The 16282-nt window shown below is 41.8% G+C and overlaps 1 protein-coding gene across 1 annotated transcript; it reads left to right on the top strand.

The window, feature by feature from the left end:
* The first annotated feature begins 1 nt into the window (after position 1).
* LOC133482752 (protein yippee-like 2) lies at positions 2–16282 on the top strand. Its single transcript, XM_061783228.1, has 5 exons — positions 2–473; positions 8150–8381; positions 8845–8888; positions 9304–9412; positions 14048–16282. Exons 2-5 carry the CDS (start codon positions 8265–8267, stop codon positions 14135–14137), a joined length of 360 nt encoding a protein of 119 aa, XP_061639212.1. The 5' UTR covers positions 2–473; positions 8150–8264; the 3' UTR covers positions 14138–16282.

The raw sequence follows: 16282 nt of genomic DNA, 5'->3' as shown, positions 1-16282 counted from the left end.
GATTAACCTTCATCGGAGTTTTGTTTACGTTTTAAAAATGAAGGTTTTGACAGGTGTTGGCTTTCATATTGTACACGATGAGCGATGCTAGATGTCATTCAGCGTTGTAGCCACCGCTTATCTATTCTTATACAGCAGTTTTTTGGTTTGTTTTTGGCTTTTACAGCGAAGGCGGCAGTCGGGCGAAGGTAAATATCTCGCTGCGGCTGGCAGCTGGTCCTGCAAACTGTGCTGGGCATCGTTGCGCGTCAAAACATTGCGTCCGTCTGTGCACGACTTGCCAGCTCCCACCGGACAGCAGGAGACAAGCGACGAGAAGACGGTTTTTTTGTTTTTTGTTTTTTTGGGTTTTTTTTTTTTGCCTAGGAAGAAACGCCCATAAACGTTTACAATTGGCAGTGCCACGAAGAAAACGAGGAGGTGCGACATTTTTCAGGCTACACGGAGGTCCCCCTTTTTTCTCCCCATCAAAGGTGAAACTATTTTCTATGCGTTGTCGTCGTCGTCGTCACTTTGGTGCATTTCTTGTTTCTTCTTACTGCATTTACTCACTGTTATTCTCTGGCTCTTATTCCAGTGTGGAATTAATCTTATAAATCTGTGTTGTTTTATATTTATCAACACAGTCAGCACGCTGATGTTGCCCATAAGCGTAACTATGTATTGATTGGATTATGGCTTTCCCGTGCATTGACGTATTTGGACTTTTAAAACGTGTTTTCCCTCTGTCATCGACTTCATCCTCGCATGTTGTTTTGTGTGTGCGTGTGCGTGTGTGTGTGTGACGTCTGTCTGGCCCGAGCGCGTACGCGCGCCACAGCTCCGCGTGCACGCGCCCCGTTTGTCGTGAACGCCATTTACGTTTTGCATTGCGTCTACCGCGCGTGATCGATGCAAGTTAGCCGATGACCCTCTCACGTGACGTGCGGGGTCACTGCAGAGTTTCGAGTCAGTGTTGGATGGCAGTGCGCGCGCGCGCAGGATTGCTGAGCTCAGGCATCCCTGCCATCTGGGTAAAGTTCTGGCCCAGATAAAGTGTGCCACTGCCTGTGACCTGTTTCATACAGTAGGCAACACAGACACACACACACACACACGCGCGCGCGGCAGGCCGTCAGCCTCCCCACCAATTCATAATTTTCTGTTTATTGGTGTGTAACTCATTGGCTTTGGGCATGCTTTTCTAAAACGTTTCGAAGTTTTATGTCGCCGCAAAAGTTGCAGCCTTGCCATCTTTTTAGCATCGGTGTCATTATGAGCACATGCAGTATCTCACAAAAGTGAGTACCGTAATTTCTTGTGTATAATGCGCATTCCCCCCTCCGCCCCCCCAAAAAATTGTCAAAAGTCAATAGTGTGCATTATACATAGGTATAGGGGAAAAGGTAAAAAAATAACAAAAACATTCCCATTTTATAAATGTATGCCAGCATCTAGAGGTTAAGAAAAAGCTTTACATTTTCATTCCAATATGCCACCGCCCCCGAGAGGTTATGAAAAAGTTGTAGACTTTCATTCTGGTATGCCACCGCCACCTAGAGGTTATGAAAAAAGTGTAGCCTACACTTTCATTCCAATATGACATGTTTACATAAACACTGCCTATATGTACAATTGTGCTCATAAGTTTACATACCCAGGCAGTTTTTTTTAAATACGACTGATGACTGAAAAACAACCATCATTAATTTATTTATGGTTATGTTTTGTTTAATGATAATGCTTCTCTGAAATGAAATGAAATTAATTTTAATCCCATTCAAATATAATTAAATGTGTTTCGCCTTCATGTTTTCTTGAAAAGAATGGAACCCATCTTACAAATTCCGCCTGTGTAATCAAACATATGAACACAACTGTGTGTTTTCTCATTTACTAAATAAAAGTAGGCAATTGCAATATAAGAGCAAGTAAATAAAAAGAAAGTATTACGTACCCAAATGAAGTGCTTAACTTCAGAATAATTATTTGAAAAAACTAACAAAATACGGATAACGTTTTGATCATTTGGGTAGAACCAAAATCATGCATTGTAAAAATGAATTATACATAGATAGAAGGGTTTTCCAGAATTTTGAGGTCAACTTTGGGGGTGCGTATTATGCATGGGCGCGCATTATACACGAGAAATTATGGTACACAACTCACATTTTTTGTAAATCATTTCTTATATCTTTTCACTGAAGAAATTACACTTTGTAGTCAGTGTACAGCTTGTATAACGGTGTAAATGTACACACGGCCATTTTTGTATCAACCACTGGCAACAAAAGTGAGTACACCCCTCAGTGAAAATGTTCAAATTGGGCCCAATTAGCTATTTGCAAGGTGTCACGTAGGAATGGGGAGCAGGTGTGTTAAATTTGGTGTGTTCATGCTCATACTGGTGGGGACGTGTGTACTTATTTTTGTGAGATTCGGAATGTTATGGATTAGAAAGTAGATGGTTTAATGGATTCTTAATGTGTCCAGTGTGTGATGGGAAACATTTTTTTTTTAGACTTTTGGTGTAACCCTGCCAACTTCATCTTTTCTACAATGTACTGTTCAACTGTATCGAAATGACTCGTGTGAAAAAGGTAATTTCAAACAAAGCTAGTTTTACAATGCTACGCGCAAAACCAAAGTTGACCTCCTCTGCCCCCCCAGAGGTCACCTGGTTGATCTTAGCAGTAGCATATCTAAACATTACTTGGCTAACTGTGGCAATTACACGCTTCATAAAAGTTATATAAAAGAGTGAAGAGAAGTATGTGCCTCGCTACAGGCGACATTGAAGTGAAATGTTTGGGCAAGACTGTTAAAAAAAAAAAAAAAAGATGGAGTTGGATGTTAAAAATGTCAGTAATACTTTAAAATGTGTTATATTTGAATGAAACTTGGGTCATGTTCAAGAAAATTTGTATTTTTGAGCGATAGTTGATTAAAATAAAACATTTTCTTGACAATTGCCAGATGTAATGACATTATCAAGTATCGATATACTGTACTTAGTATCGGCGAATACTCAAATATAAGTGCTTCTACTTAGTCGGGCTCCTACTGCTAAATGCACTGTCCAAATTAATACAGTATATGTCAATCTGGCCTCTCTAGCTTAGCCTCCAAACTTTCCAGTGTGTCTTGTCCGTCTGTTGAGCTCATTCGTGATCCTGTCAATCCTCGAAGAGAATCGCATCAGCTTCCATTTTGCCACCTGCAGCTCTGTCTCCTGTTTTCTGCTCATTGCTACTGTTTCCAAAACCATACAACATGTCTGGTCTCACTAGCTTTCCTTTCACTTTTGGTGAATTATGTAATAATTATGGCGTACTGACAAAATAATATCCTTTTTGTCCTTCCTCTGAAGAAATCCTGTAGATTGGTCATCACCTTGCAGCAAATGTAAACATTTAGATAAAGCGCATCCTTTTGGGATTTCGTAGCTTTGCCTAATCGGTGCTATTTGATATGCGAGGAGGCTAAATGATGTCATCCTGGTGCATGCCGCTGGCCGACCGGGGAGTAGGCGGAGTGCTGAATGGCGCTCGTGGGTGCAGCCCGTTCGCCGCATTCGACGCACACTTCTACTGTCCCCGTCTGACTCGCATCCCTCGCTTTGCCCCTGATCATCGTCACAAACGGCGGCGGCAGCGGCGGGTTACATAACAAAGGGTTTTTGTTTTTGTTTTGTTGGGCTATACAAGGGCCCTTTTGGCTGGAGATACTCGTGGCACGTAGCCCTTTGTGATGACACTCCGAAACGACCAGAACGGGCCAGCGCGGTGACCTCAAACGACGAGCGGCAGGGCTGATGAATAGACAGTGGCGGCACAGGAAAAACAAATGCAATTGTGTGCCCAGGCCTTTAGACACGGAGCGCACAAGCAGCCTCACCGAAATAGACGGTAATGGAAAATGAACAAACACTGATAACACGCACTAAGGTTGTGTGTTTGCCAGCATTCGTAGCTTGTGACGTGTCGTCTTTGATTTCATCTTCGTCTGTCGCAGCATCTCTCATAATCAATTCAGCGGACTCTGCATCGGATCACGTCTGTTGTATTGTCGCTGCTTTAACAATACGTTTGAACAATTCATTTGCCACTCAAGCTGCAAAATATGTTCACTTCATAAGTCTTGTGATCTATAGTCACACTCCCTGTGCACCCACCAAGTGTGAAATTAAACAACTGAGTCCATTTTTGTTAGCCGCCTGTTTCCGAAAAAGTGTCTGGAAGTGAGCTAGTGTGAATTTTGCTGAATTGTGAATGATTAATTATAATCAGGTAGGCTGGTGATGAAGTGCTTCCTTCACCAGGGAAAACACAAATGATGTTTTTATTTAATCTTCGGACGCTGGGCCACTTCAGAACAAGTAGCTATCTTACAGTTAAGCAATGGCTCATTTGCAAGAGGCAGAAGCGAGCGATTTCAACCAGTTGTTAGGAGTGGATGCTTAGTGTGCAGCCTTTCATTAAGACACCCCGGAAACTGTTGTGAATGGGAAGCGTCTACTTTCAATTATTACCTCCTTCAGGCAGCAAGGAGGTTAGGTTTGTGCATCTAAACCACCTTAAATCAAAATCTCCTTTGGCTTGTGGCATTGACTGAGGCAGGACGCGTTCAACTTTGGTTGAAGATCCATCAATTTTTCCTTCATTTTCCACTGTGAAAACTCTGAATCAAAGGAAGCTAGTAGACACTATTGCCACCGTTGACATGTGTTTGGACTTGGTGGAGGTCTAGGCTCTACTGAGGGCTCCAATTTGCTCTAGAAAAGTTTCACAAACCTTTTCAGTTCAAGAACCAACATTTAAAAAATGGGATTCTGCACTGGGGCTAAAACATACACAAATATATTATGTTTCCAGAACACTGACATACATTTAAATTCATGACGAAAACGAAGAACACAGCAGACGTACAAATATACATACGAATATACAATGCTATGACATTGCAAAGCTGTAGTCAGGTTACAATGTCAAGACCCTGACTAGGACTAGGACCTGACGAGCCCAGATGTCACATCTCCCGTGCATCATTTTATAGCTCCCGCACAGGGGATCAGAGGCGTTGAGCAGTCTGTTGTGCGTCTATCCGGGCTTGCTCTACCAGCTGGACATGCCTGGAACTGCTCCAATTGGGTGCGCCCAGAAGGCAACCAAATCGGATATCTGTCGAAGCGCACAAATGATTGCAACTTATTGCATCATTCAATTGCTACTTAGGTTTGAGCTAAAAAAAAAAACAAACTGAGATCAGAGAAGTTTCTGTTATTTAAAGGAAACATTTATATTATAGATGTATTATTTTGTGTGTCCCTTTAAAGTAACTCAGTACACGACCATTCTAAACCACTGGCAACAAAAGTGAGTACTCCCACCTGACTGTTAACTGACTGCGAATCCCACTCATGTCAGCATCATTAACATATTAGTAAGCGCTACTTGTCAAAAACAAATCCAAATGATTCACTTGATGATTGTGTTTAATTGTTGTTTTCCCCCCAAATCAACAGTCTGACATTCCATCTGCTGTGTCTGAAAAGAGAAAAGTACAATGAAATTCTGACCACTTTTCAGACATCATTCACTGAGAAATCAAAAACAAATGGAAGAACTAATTCCCAGATGTACAACAGATTTGATGGAGTCTTCCTTTGCACAAGGGCCACCCGCAATGTTTCAAGTGGAAAAAAAAAATGCTCATGAACTATCTCCTAGCACAATAACATATATTTTTGAACGTCTTTATTTCGCAAGTCTTGAAGTGACAGGTCAACCCCGTGTCACGGGGTTGACTGACTTCTGTACTGAGCACCGCTTTGTGCCGCAATCCCACTCAGCTTGGCACAAAGTCAAAGGAAGACAAAAAATAAATAAATAAAGGAGGGGGTGGAGGTCTCACAGCTTTATTGATTTATAGTCATACATCCCTTCATTACTAGAACCTTGATCAGCTTCTGGATAATATTAAAAACAATCATACTGTAATGCAGAGGGCCAATAAAGTGATGTTTCTTTGTACTTCTCTTGTACTGACAACCCTCCTTCAATTCAGAGCTTGTAGTTTCCCCAGATGGTTCCTTAAAGACTGACAGGAAAGAGAGACCAAATGGTGCAGCTCATTGCAACTCTCATTAGTGGCATGTAGTTCAATTTAAATGACACTGGAGAACAACACTACACTTATATTGCAACACTTTTTATATATAATTAGCTACTTGAGCTTCTATGATTCTGGTCATATCACATAGGCTTGACTCCATTTTCTAGTTCGGCTATGGGACTATACTATGACTAGATTACGACTATACTAACATTGCAATGTATTACTAAGATCCCAAATAGTGGGTGCTAAATTGTGCGTTGACTTTCTCACTCTTACTGATTGTGCGCACGTTTTGCAACAGGTCTAAAAGTGGTAGAGACCACCATATTTAAAATAGAGGTTTGCATCTAAGTAGCGTTGATGGTTTTCACCGTGGAACATTTAGAGGAGCACCGTAAGCGCAAAATGAAGTGTGAAGTGATGGAATTGGAAGTGTTAGAGGAAGACAAACAATTATATTACTGAGTTACAGAAAATAAATCTATCACACTGATAGTTTTAGTGAAGCCAGGAACCACATAAAAGCCCTGTTTCTTTGATTTCACACTCCCTGAGTGTGATAATTAAAATGTATACGTTTATATGCTGGTTGTCTCAATTCTATGACGCAACATCTGGTTTAGGGCGTATCAACGTTTCCCCGTTGACTCTCATTCAATATTTGACAAGCGCAGTCAATAGATATCAAAAGATATAGCCAAGGTAGTTTAACGTTAAACGGGATTACTGTTAACCCCCGCCGCCAGCTGCCTTTGGCCGAGAGTTGGGGTGAACCCTGGATTGGTCGCCACCCAATTGCAGGGCACGTACTGCACGGGCAAATAACCTTTCACACTAGTCACACAACTGCCTGCTGAGAAGTACTGTGCAATCACATCTCATGATAGCTTTGACAGGAGCTCACAGTGTATTTTTGCCTGCAAATTTGGCCATAACAAAGTCCCAAACCTATGGACTAGCTCGCTAATCTTCTCACTCACCCAGGCAAGCAACGCAAGTATTTTAAAGGGCTTGGTCTTTTTGGTATCATGGAATGAGTTCAGCATGAGGCTCACAGTTGTGTTAGGCTAAGCAGATTAACGTCGCAGCCTCATGCTGGATTTCTGTGTGAGCTAGCTTTCCTGCTTCCTATATGAGACGGGTGCATGGGAAGCATGCCTGCAAGGGTGAACAAACACCCCGATGCAGCTGCTGGAAATGGGTTTGAGCCCGCAGGAATTGTTTTCAGCTTGAAACTTTGTGTTTTTATTTTCGACCTAAACTGCTTCTGCTAGGTCTTCTCTTGAAAGAATCATTTGATTACTGTTTGTTGGCATCCATGTAGATACAGAATTTGACATACTTGCACATGCTTACATAGAATATGTCACACACGTGCATGTCCTATGCTTTCAAAGGCAACCCGTATTCAGCATTTCAGGGTGGAAGATTTCATTTTTAAAATGAATTAATTCATGTTGAATCGAGAACGATCGAGAACAGACGTAAGAAAGGTAAGGCCTGCGGGCCACAATCAAGCCATCCACGGTTTCTGACCGGCTCTCACAAATTCTTTATCAAGTCAAAATACAATGTAACATTTGCAGTGTGTTATTTTGTTTGCATGTTTGGCCAGTAAAAGCGATCAACACTAATAATGACTTGCGTCTTCAGTGTTGCCAACTTAGCTCAAGTTCAAATTCATGTGCACAGTTGAGCTGTGTAGCTTGATGTGCGACTGACTTAATGTTTCTTCACAAAGTGACATCGCCAACTACAGGCCTGGTGTGCGTATTACATAATTTTCAGTTTCATTGCGGGCTTCAAAACATTTCATGTAAAATAATACAAAAAAACAACAACACTGATTTATCTATTTTGAAAACAGCGCTGTGTAAACAGTCTCTTTAAATGTTAATAATGTGTGTTTAAGCTTCATTGAAATGCCAAATGCTTCGAGCTGCACATGAAACAGCAGTTACACACATGCGGCTAAGTTTACAACACGAGTTTCAGGAAGCAGTTGTTGCGCAAGCACGGAACCATCGGCTCTCTCTTTGCTCTCTGTGCTCAGGTGTTTGCCTCCCGACCCACCGCCCACCACGGCCCTCACCTGCGTGTTGCGGTGCTTCCCTTGTGAGCCGACCTGGGCCGGCAGTCCCTTCTTGCACCGCCCGCCAACCCCGCCCATGGTCAGAATGACGCGCTCCAAGACCTTCCAGGCCTACCTGCCGAGCTGCCACCGGACGTACAGCTGCATCCACTGCCGGGCCCACCTAGCCAACCATGACGAGCTCATCTCCAAGGTAACCAACCGGCGGTTGCGCCTGGATTGCATTTAAATAGCATTAAACCCCAAAAGAACAAATAACCAGCATTACAGATGTGATGTGCTTAATATGTTCCAACTCACGTGGCTTGACTTTTACCAGCATTTAAAGCAATTACCATCTTTGAACATTATGCAGTGTCGAATTGAAGTGAATAGCAGATTGTCCTCTTGTATGTCTGTTAGTTTCTCTTTTATTTCCTGTGGCTGGATTATGTATGTTCTAAACTGGTTAGTGAGTTTTATTATGAATGAAATCACTTTTCCATGTGCAATGAAAACAGCACAGAAAACCTTCTGTTGCAGCGGATAAGTGACCTGGAGCCACATGGCTTTGATTGTTTTCATTAATACCGTGTGTGAGAGGCCTTTTCTAGCAGTATGAAAGTGTGCATGTGTGTCGCAGCCTACTCATCTTTGCTTTCTTTTTGCCTCTGCAGTCGTTCCAGGGCAGCCAGGGCAGAGCCTACCTGTTCAACTCCGTGTGAGTGTCCGTCTTTTGTTCTTTGTTCCCTCCATCTGTTTTCAATTGGCTTAACTCTGGCCCGTCGGAAATAAGCTCCTATGCACGCTGCCCTCGGGAGACAAGCAATTTTCCATATGCTGTTATTTAAGCAAGTTTGCAATGCATATTGTTCCACCAGGTTGGTATATTGTTTTTGTTGTTAGGCTGCGGTGTAGACGGAGCGAGCACGCCTCAGGGGGCCGTCGTTATCAGATGAATTTAGAAAGAAAAGAAGGATGTTTGAGTCAATTCTCGGCAGCCCAGTTTTCGGTGCTCTGAGAGCGAGTGGGTGGGATTCAGTGACTCACTCTGTGCACTTTACACTCGGTATAAAACAGAGCAAGTTAAACTCACTGCTGTCTGTTTCTCTCTGTACCCGTTGTTGTCCGTGCAGGGTGAACGTGGGGTGTGGTCCTGCAGAGGAGAGAGTTCTGCTCACAGGCCTGCACGCTGTAGCAGATATCTACTGTGAAAACTGCAAGACCACCCTGGGCTGGAAATATGTGAGTGCGCTTGGCTGATATTCACTACTGCACAAAAAGCGCTTCAAAGGTTGTGAGATGATTAACAGCCACGTCCTAATTTTTATTTGCACATCCTCTTATATTTGGACCACCTCCTCATTCGGAGTCCGTCAAGCTGCAGGCAGGATTTAGTAATAGGCATCTTTATTTATCTTTGGGGGGTACTGTTTGGCAGGTTGGGAATAAAGTATGACATTTAACTTGAATATACTAATGGCCTTTAAAGAACACAACACTGCTGTAACAAGAGATTACAACATCCCATTGAACTGAGGTAATTTTTCACCAAATAAATGTATTCTTTTAAAGATACAGATTCAAATCAAATGTATAAATCGGTAGCCAAAAAAAAACCCCACAGCACTCCTCCTCTCATGTTCTTCCCAAAGACGTCTTTTGGTCCAATAATACTACCTCGTTTTATTCAATCTTTGGCCCTCAAAAACAAATACATTAACATTTACTTGCCGGGCACTATTTGCCGATGTAATCATGTAAACTGGTGCAGATGCTAAGAATCCTTGCTGTGCGTGTGTCAAGCAGACAAGCTTAAAGAATGAAAAGTGACTGAAAAAAAAAAGAAAATCACATAACAAAACGATATATACTTACATATATATAAAATACTAAAATGTAAAAATGAGAATGTATTGTTCAAATACAGTAAACTGTTTTATATATTTTCGCGTACACATTTTCACTCATCTACAAATGATCTGGCTCATCCATATGTTTTAAAAATCAAATGTGGCCCTTCAGCACAAAGGTTTGCCCGCCCCTGCTTTGGTTGGCGTGTGTTGTAGATCAGAGCTACAATCAACTAGTCAAAATACACAGGCAGTGTGTATTTAGCGTGGGTGGTATTTTAGGACCCATGTCAACAGAAGTTAATAGGCAGCACACGTTGTCTTTCTTCATATATCAGCAGAGCTGAGTGTGTGCAGTCGTCAGAGGTGAAGCCTTTTAGCATGGAGGTGAGAATTTACACTGTAAAGCATGTGACCGTATTCCCTCAGCGGTGGACCCACACAAGCACACAATAGCCTTGTTGTTGGGTGCCTGTGAGACCACCTGTCTGGGCCTCACCTCAGACTGGAACATTCCCAGGATAAACATTTTCCTACATCAACCTTACGGGCGGTTATTTTTTCAGCCAAGGTTCTATTCCTGTCATGACCCCACAAGGTGGCGAACACATGGCGAGCGCACGCACACACTCACTAAATAATACCTAATTAGGGTGCGGGGGTGGGGGGTAATGGCATACATATCACTTGCAGCTGTGTTGATTTTCTGCTGTCATCAAAGTTCTGTGGAGAGGCCTTGAACCGTTGCCCTCACGTACCAGAAATCTGATCATGTCACTTAAAATCCACACAAAGACAAAACAAGGTAGACAGACTCCACAGAGAAAGATTATTTTTAAAATGTACATCTCTTTCAGGATCTAATGGGGTAAAAATAAATAAAGACAAGTATTGTGTATCCTGTAGTCGGAACTTTGGGTTGCCAGAACTATGCTTTATACTGTATATATTTAGTTTTGGTTTCTTGCTATACCATCTTTGAATGCGGTGAGGATTTGTGACGTGGGACTAGATGAAAATGAGTACGGATTAGCGAGCAGCAGCCATCGTGGCTCAGTGCGATCACGTGAACGGCCAGACTAAGGCACAAACTGGCCTTGATTTAGGGCATACATGTCAAACTCAGGCCCGGGGGCCAAATTTGGCCCACGATGTAATTATATTTGGCCCGCAAGACCATATTAAACGTGTATTAGAGCTGGCCCGCCAGTATATAGCACATGCGCCACTAATATTACAAATCCCAGAATGCTTTGCTCGTGTGTTGGCCCATCAGTCTAGACCGGGAAGCGCCCCTTCCCTTTCTGTTGCAGTCGTTAGCAACTATGCTACCAGTCTCCTCAGGCAAATTTACACTTCCCCTTCCCAAAAATGACCAAACGAATGATGGAAAACAGTTCACTTCCTAGACAGGGTGGAGGCAGATTATCTGTTCATTATCTGTTTGTCGTGTGCAGAGCAACGTGGCTGTAACAAAGCATATAACATAATTGAATTAATGTTTTTTTAATGCCCTTCATCAATTCCTAGGCAGGGACTGTTAATAGTTTGAAGTTTGGATTTTTATTGAAGGACATTCTTATTTTTTTGGGTTGTGTTGTTGTTAGCCTTTGAAAAAAGATTTACATCAAAAAGAAAAGTAGTTGGAGATATATAAATAGAAGATAGAGAGAGAGAGAGAGAGAGAGAGAGAGACAGAATAATTCATGTTATCTGTTTAAATACAAAACAACAAATACCATTGGTGTCTTTTATCGCAAATTACATTTCTCGTGTTTATAATATTAAAGTTTGTTTATTTCAGATTCAGTGTTTAAGCAAAATTGAAGTTTGTTGCCAATGATAAACTTTAACGCTACATTTCTGCAGAAAAGGGAAACATGCACATTGCAGTGATTTTTCATTCAATATTGAGTTTGGCCCGCGACGTTGTCCCAATTTTTTATTTTGACCCTACCGTGAATTTGAGTTTGACATCTCTGATTTAGGGTATAGTTTTGTGACAATTGAAAGAAGGCTAAAATATATTGAAATTAGAATAAAACTCATATTATATCGATTAATTTTTCTTTTCAGAGGGACAATTCCTACCAAACTGACCTATTTTTAAAATGATTTAATTAGGGTTCTTATGTAAATTGTGTGTCGTGAATTTATTAATATATGGGTTCCACTTTTTGAATTCACTAACTGCATTGAATCAAATTTGCTGTGATTTTCTAATATATTGAGATGCACTAGACTGTATGGACTAAAGAATAGGGACACACCTAATTATATTAATCAATCAATCACGGATTAGCCTAACGCCGTTCGTGTTCATCTTACCAAGATAGTTTTGACAGTGCTTCTAACGATGTGGGAACAGTTTGGGGAAAACTCTTTTCTGTTCCAGCATGACGACAATCTTGCATGCGCACCAAATGAAATGAAAATATTCCAAAGAAGTCCAGTGGAAGTATTGCATTCTGAGGGATCCCACATGTAATGCCACCTTGTCTCTTCTTGATTCAGAGCATGAAAAGCCCAATTTTAAATGCAGCGTTCAAGGCTGGATTTTTATCCAAGGCTACGCTGATACACCACATTTACCGATTAGGATGCTTTTGTTGGCTGAGATCATTTCAAGATCATGAACAACTCTGACAACTGGAATTTATTTCCTTCGGAAAACTGTTAAACCATCCAAACATCAAAGTAATCAAATATAGATGACGTACAATCTTGTTTTATTTATTTATTTATTGTCACTAGTGATATTACAGACAGGATTTCAAGATAAAATATATTGAAACATGGGTGTTAATAAATATACTGTATAAGTGCACAGTGACTTTCATAACACCCTTCACAGTCTATAAAGTCAGAACTCCAAAGAAGCAAACAGAGACATAAATAGAGGAGACACAGAGTTAATATGACACATCTAACCATAGAAATAAATGATATAACTTGCAAAATAAAAGCAGACTCAGTCTTCTGTCGTAAAGTTCAAACACGCACAAGCACGGAGCATCTGAGCAAGGTACAGTTTTGGCTTCAGCATGCTGATCTGTTTGCCTGAGACTGTTTTATGAGTGACCTTGATTGGACTCCATGCAAAGACAATCTTAGAGCTAACAAGATCTTATTGGGGATGTATTTCCTAGACCTTAAGCTTACAGTAGATATAAAAAGTCTTCACATCCTTGTTCAAATGCCAGGTTTTGGGGGAGAAAAACAGAAAAAAAAATATTTTTGAGAAGGGAAGTAAAAGTGAACAATTGAAATAATGTGGTTGCACAAATGTGCCCACCCTCTCGTTTTCAAGATTAGCCAATTACATTCAAACTCATGTTAAGTGGGCATCAGCACACACCTGCCACTGTTTAAAGCTGTTATAATTTTCCCACGTGATTGGGAGATTTTTTTATGGCCCGATAAAACCAAGGTTGAAGTTTTTGTTCATCGTTTGAAAAGGTATTTAAAGGCACAATCACCAAAATAACGGCATTCCTGCTGTGAAGCATGGTGGGAGCAGCATTAAGCTTTTGGTGCTAATTTTCTTCAGTAAAGGAAATTTTTAACAGTTCCAAATGCAATCAGTTTAGGAAAAAACTTTCAGGCTTCTGCTAGAAAGCAAAAAAATGTCAGGGAATGCTGACTAGAACATCAGAACTTTATTTGGGGGTAACCAGAGTCTCTTAATGGTGGCAGGTGCTGACTTCCATTTCACAAGCGTTTGAATGTGATTGGTTATTTCTGAACACAAAGAGGGTGTGCACACTTGTGCTACCACATTCTTTGCTACTTTTACTCCTCTTCTCTTAAAGATTTTTTTTTCTAATTGAATTGTACTGTACATGTGTACAGATCACAGCAATGTTGGGAAAAAAAGTTTTGAAATGATTTATGATCACAAAAACATGACATTTAAAGAGGGGTGTGCAGACTTTTTACAGTATATCCAGCGTTACTGTTACTGTGGTGTCTTTGAGCATCATGTGAATTAAATGGCAGCCCCGGTGTCCTCTGCCGCACCCTCCAGGAACATGCCTTTGAGAGCAGTCAGAAGTATAAAGAGGGCAAGTTCATCATCGAGCTGGCCCACATGATAAAGGACAACGGCTGGGACTGAGCACACCAGGACACCACCACAGCGGAAGGGGAGAGGGTTGGGTGAATGGATGGGGAGGGCGGGGAAGGTTTTAGGGGGTCGTAGTGGGTGAGTGTGTGACTTTGGTTTGGCTGATTTACCATTAACCTCTGTAAGTCCCTACCCATCCCTCCCCTCCAACGAACGTCTCTTGCACACACCGACACTCAACAACGTGACACGCGTCAGGTCGCCGACATCCGAGCTGGCACTTGGGGCAGACGAGACAAGAGGTCTCCTTTTCTTAACCGAAATCCGATTCTGTACCTGTACAATGTTCGCACAGCACTTCGGGCGTGCGCTAGTGTTAAAACCAGCTCAGAGGAAAACGCTTCCAGCAGTCTGCCTCGCTTGTGTATTCTGCCCCCCCCCCCCCCCCCCCCCCCTGCTGTAGATAGCGATGACCTAAGATGATTATAGCAAATCGACATGATTGGGACGGTGCCAGCTGGGCCAGTGATGAGGCTTGGCACAGAGGCCCGAGCACAGCGGGCGGGAGCAGGGATTGACGCTCAACATGAAGAGGGAGGGCGAGGGAAAGATCGTGTTCCACTAATGCGGGAGCGCAGACGGCTTCTGGCTGAGACCTGGTTCGGCTCAGGGTGGCCACTTTGAAAGAGAAAATAACTCGATCGTCATCGGCTTCTCTTTAAACGTTACTGTTTTTGGTTTGGAACCCCTCTCAAGTGGCCTGCAGATCTTCGCGTAAGCACATCAAAGGTCTCGAGAGGTCCCCAAAGTCGTCTTGTAGGCTCGAAGGACGAGAAAGCCTCGGTTGGATGGCGAGCGCTCCGAAACTATGACCACCAACAACTACTTTGATTTCGAGAAATGGCCAAAGTATGACTAGTTTCATGGGTTCATAATGTTTATGATTATTTACTTCCCTGCAGTGAAGTGTGCTGTGGAAGCTAATGATTCACATAGTGGTGTGCTGTGTCTGTGCATTCTCACGCTCGAGGAAATTACTTGACCGTGACTGACTTTGTGTTTAGCCGCTTCACAGACACACGCAGCCACTTTGAATTCCCAGGACAATTACAATGTCATGGCATAATATCCAACTATAGTTTGAATACCATGCTGTCTTTTTTTGTTCTCACACTCCACTGGGTGACATTTACATGTGTTCTATCTAGATTGCTGTTAAACTGCTGTCACACTTAACTGGTCCTAACGTTCCATAACGACGCTACCTGGCTACATGAAGCAGTTTAGAAAATGTCCTTTTTTTTTGTAAGATTGTTTTTATTTTCTACTTATGTCTATCCCCATTATTCAATATTCCAAGCGCACAGGAAGAGTTCTATAACATACGGCTCCTCTGCCCTCCTTGAATCGAGTGCTACTCTGATGGAAATGTGCTTTTTCGAGTGAGAGAATCCGTTAGACTTTCCATCTTGTGGAATGCACCGCAAATATACAGTATACATGAGCTAAAGTGCCAGTTGGCTTTGAGTCTCACACTTCTCCCTAGCTCAGAGGGTTTCTGCCAATGGCACAATTTCTGATCCATCTGCATAACGTCAAAAACATAACAGAGGTAAATACAATCCAGATGTAGGGCAGTAGAATGTCTCATCTTCTTGTGATAGTCTCGTTGTTCCTGAGCTTCTGTCTAAACTTGTTCCAACATGTCCAGTTAGCACCGGTATGAAATCATATTAAAACCCATCTCAACCAAAGAAAGCACCCATCAACATTAACCTGACCGAGCAAAAGATTCTATTTTGCTCGGGCAAAGTTGTGCAAAACGAGGGTGTGTATAGCTGAAAGCCAAGGCTGTGGATAATACTTGTCTGTCATATATATTTTACATCTTTTATTTTGTAAACAGATCTTAATATATGAATATATTGTATTTACTGTATTCGCCACGAGGAATACCATTCATGTCAACCTCCATGTTACTGAATGTAAATAATGTCACTGTGTCATATTTTATTTACAAACCCCACGATGAATGAATTTGATTTGGCTCATGTCAGGCTTTCTCTCTGGTTGGTTGTACAAAATGACTTTTTTACCCGAAATGTTTCAATTTTAACGTCTTTTGTAAAGAGGGATGCTGATGTTGACTTCATGTTATTGGATCATCATCTAATAAAATGCACCTTGATATCTCTA

This window comes from Phyllopteryx taeniolatus, chromosome 8 (genome assembly GCF_024500385.1).
Source record: "Phyllopteryx taeniolatus isolate TA_2022b chromosome 8, UOR_Ptae_1.2, whole genome shotgun sequence".
In the NCBI taxonomy this organism is placed as follows: domain Eukaryota; kingdom Metazoa; phylum Chordata; class Actinopteri; order Syngnathiformes; family Syngnathidae; genus Phyllopteryx; species Phyllopteryx taeniolatus.
The sequence above is the reverse complement of the archived record's forward strand: the minus strand, read 5'-3'. Positions and strand labels throughout refer to the sequence as shown.

Excerpts from the sequence above, each read along its gene's own strand:
- LOC133482752 (XM_061783228.1), top strand. The coding sequence starts at position 8,265 with ATGGTCAGAATGACGCGCTCCAAGACCTTCCAGGCCTACCTGCCGAGC. Across the intron at positions 8,382-8,844 it reads ATGACGAGCTCATCTCCAAG|TCGTTCCAGGGCAGCCAGGG; the intron begins GTAACCAACCGG and ends TTGCCTCTGCAG. Across the intron at positions 9,413-14,047 it reads CCACCCTGGGCTGGAAATAT|GAACATGCCTTTGAGAGCAG; the intron begins GTGAGTGCGCTT and ends CGCACCCTCCAG.